Source organism: Capsicum annuum, chromosome 12, assembly GCF_002878395.1.
Source record: "Capsicum annuum cultivar UCD-10X-F1 chromosome 12, UCD10Xv1.1, whole genome shotgun sequence".
NCBI classification, from domain to species: domain Eukaryota; kingdom Viridiplantae; phylum Streptophyta; class Magnoliopsida; order Solanales; family Solanaceae; genus Capsicum; species Capsicum annuum.
In genome coordinates, this window is record NC_061122.1 from 162,541,040 (window position 1) to 162,544,549 (window position 3,510).

Below are 3,510 nucleotides of genomic sequence, written 5' to 3' on the forward strand. Positions count from 1 at the left end.
CACAATACGCCTAATCGATTAGAATTGAAAAAATTCTGTCCCTATTGTTACAAACATACGATTCATGGGGAGATAAAAAAATAGAGCGAACCAAGTACCTGTGCCTTACCCTTTCAAGGAAGGGGAAAAAATGACATTATATATAACATATTTAAATAGAAACTAAACAAATCCTATTTTTCTAAAATCCTATTTTATTTTGGGTGGATTTAAAATGAATTAGAATTAAGAAATAGGATTTTAGGGATAAGGAATAAATTAAACAAACAAACCATGGATAAATCCAAGCGATCTTTTCGTAGGAGTTTGCCCCCGATTCAATCGGGGGATCGAATTGATTATAGAAACATGAGTTTAATTAGTCGATTTATTAGTGAACAAGGAAAAATATTATCAAGACGCGTGAATAGATTGACCTTGAAACAACAACGATTAATTACTCTTGCTATAAAACAAGCCCGTATTTTATCTTTGTTACCTTTTCTCAATAATGAGAAACAATTTGAAAGAACCGAGTCGACCGCTAGAACTACTGGTTTTAAAGCCCGAAATAAATAGGCTTACTTTTTCTTTACTTGAATCATAATTACTCAAATCTAGATTCACTCAAATCTAGATTTGAGTATCGTGTCGTAAGAAACAAATGAATCGGAAAAAACGAAATCTGTTTTTATTGAATTGAACGTGTTCATTCATTTTGACTACTTTAGCATATTTTCTCATACTAATTTCTAACTCGTCCGGTAGAAGAAACCTCCATTTATTCTCAGGAGAGCCTGGGGAGTTTTTAAAGCCTCCGGTAAAGCCTCCGGTAAAGACTCCGGTAAAGACTCCGGTAAAGACTCCGGGTTGATTTTGTTCAAAATCATATAAAGACAATTCCTATTTGATATAGATATTTGTGCAAGTATTTTACGGTTAAGAAGCAACCGTCTATTGTACAGATTGTGTATTAATTTACTATAACTATGGGAGACTCCCCCTTTGCGAATTGCTGCGTTTATCCGAGTGATCCACAAACGACGAAAATCTCTCTTTTTCCTACCCCTATCCCGATCAGCCGAAACTAAAGCTCTTATTTTCTGTTGAGTAATAGTTCTAGTAAGCCTTGAATGAGCCCCTCGAAAGCTTGATGCAAATAAACGAATTTTTGTTCTACGTCTCCGAGCTATATATCCCCGTTTAATTCTGGTCATTGAATAAATGAAACTTTGACGAATAACTAATTGATTACCTTTCTTTCAGTTATTCTTTTCCCCCTTCCTAGTCTATTAATAACAAAACGGATTTTTCCAATGTATAAAATAAAAATTCCAATGGCTTTGGCTACTCTAACCTTCCCGACCACGATTTTGTTATTTTTTTTTTTTTTAGGTATTTCACTGCGAAATAAGAAAGAAATAAGAAATTGTATTTTCCTAGGTATCAAAAATATAGTAAATAAAAGAAATTAAAAAAGAAATAGTGGGTTCCTTTGTTTCTATGGCTACTTATTAAACGGTGAGGTCTTCTCTATACACCGGAGCCTTTACTTTAGACTTTAATTTAATATATATTTAATCAACTAATTGATGTTATTGGGAACTTGTATAGTTCACACGCTTTGGCTCTACCCATGAATTATCCAGTAATAGGTCTTTCACAATCAGATCTACCTATACAGTAATGGAATTTAATTATGAAAGTTTGCTGGGTAGCTGACCCTCTTAGTCCGTTCTTGCCAGATTGGGAGCCTAACTAATCTTTATGTTTTATGCTTTTAAAATAAGATTTCCTCCGCTTAATGGATAACCATTTGTTACCAATGGAGAATTTCTTATCATCTTAAATTCAGGTGATTGGATTTACACCAACGGAAACCATAAACTTCATACACAATAGAGGGATATGATAGAGTTTTTTTTTAATAATGAATGGAGTTCCTTTTTCCATCCTATCCCATTCACCGGTACTGATCATTGATACTGTAAAAGTCGTTTTCTTTCTTTTGTGCCAGCTCATGATCTAAACGAGTCGCACATACACCCTAGTACATGTTCCTCGACGCTGAGGGCACCCCCGAAGAGCGGGGGATTTCGTGACATTTCTGATTGGCTGTCTTGTATTTCTAATAAGTTGTTTAATAGTTGGCATGTTGAATCGTATACATAATATGATGGGTTGGTTTAGATTGATCCTAACCGAATGATGATGAATTACTTCTATTTAATAGAATATTCAATTTAATAGAATATTCAATTCGAAGATAAAATCGCAAATCTGTGATTTGCGCGAAATCCATGTTATTTTCATTGAATCGCTACAAGATCAACAATTCCATAAGCTTGTGCTTCTGTTGCTGACATAAAAACATCTCTTTCCATATCTTCGGATACAACCCAGAAGGGTTTGCCCGTTCGTTGTACATAAACCCCTGTGAGGGTTTCACGCAGTTTCAGCAGTTCTTCCGCTTCCACGACACATTCGGTTACTTGTGCCATATAAAAACCACTAGCAGGTTGATGCATCATTACCCTGATGATATAACAAAATAAAAGCTTCTCCTATCTCGCATGATAAAGCAAAGAGAAAAGAAAGATAAAGAATAGAAAAAAGATAGAATTGAACAACCGTACAGGCATCTTTTGTGCATACGGCTCTAAAAGAAAATTGACCCCCCTCCTTTCTATTGAAGAAAGAGAAAAATAGAATCTATCAGACTCCAATGGGTAAATAATCAAATTGCCATCCTTCCTTTCGGAGGAGTTAAAAAATACTATGATGGCTCCGTTGCTTTATATGTTTCTTTTTTCTTTTTTTTGTCTGTGATTCAGCAATCCCAAAGTTTCTTTTTAATCCGATCAAATAAGGAAAAAATATTTTTTTTTTTCGTACTCTTTCATAACATAAATATTGTTAAGAACTCTACGGTATGAAAACAAAAAAGTTTGTGACGCTGAACCGAACTCCCGATAGATAAGAGAAAATCGGAAATACCCCTTATCTCATACTACTCTCTCGATACAGAATCTAATGTTTTGAAAAAAAAACAATACAAAAATTTCTCATATCGAATTCGAAGTGCCATGCTATTATTACTTAGTATTCATATGGCGAAGGCATAGTCTTCTTTTTTCTCTCAAATAAAAACCTCATTGGCGCCAAGCGTGAGGGAATGCTAGACGTTTGGTAATTTCTCCTCCGACCAGGATAAAAGATCCCATTGAAGCGGCTAATCCCATGCATACTGTATTGACATCTGGTCGCACAAATTGCATAGTATCATAAATAGCCACCCCAGGTATTACCCAGCCCCCAGGAGAGTTTATAAACAAATACAGCTCTTTGGTCTCATCCTCGATACTGAGATATACCATAAGACCAATAAGTTGATTCGAAATCTCGCTATTAATACCTTGGCCTAAAAAAAGTAATCTTTCTCGATAAAGTCGGTTGATTAGGGTAAAATTGTATTCCTTAGGAACCGTACATGCACCTTTTGATGCATACGGTTCAAAAAAATTGTGAATC

General features: G+C 34.9%; 2 protein-coding genes across 2 annotated transcripts in view; one reads left to right on the forward strand and one right to left on the reverse strand.

Annotated features, from left to right (window-relative positions):
* The window catches only part of LOC107858750 (cytochrome f), an 8,945-nt gene extending 7,494 nt beyond the window's left edge, over positions 1 to 1,451 (forward strand). Inside the window, exon 1 of the mRNA XM_047401061.1 lies at positions 1 to 1,451. This exon is cut by the window's left edge and continues 7,494 nt beyond it. The gene's annotated coding sequence lies outside the window, so the exon portion shown is untranslated.
* LOC124889680 (ATP-dependent Clp protease proteolytic subunit-like) overlaps positions 1 to 3,506 on the reverse strand; it is a gene marked incomplete at its 5' end in the record, with an annotated part of 5,273 nt that extends 1,767 nt beyond the window's left edge. Inside the window, 2 exons of the mRNA XM_047401665.1 lie at positions 1 to 2,514; positions 3,142 to 3,506. The exon at positions 1 to 2,514 is cut by the window's left edge and continues 1,767 nt beyond it. Coding sequence (XP_047257621.1) covers positions 2,289 to 2,514; positions 3,142 to 3,506 — 591 coding nt within the window. The remainder of the gene's footprint in view (positions 2,515 to 3,141) is intronic.
* Positions 3,507 to 3,510: the final 4 nt, after the last annotated feature.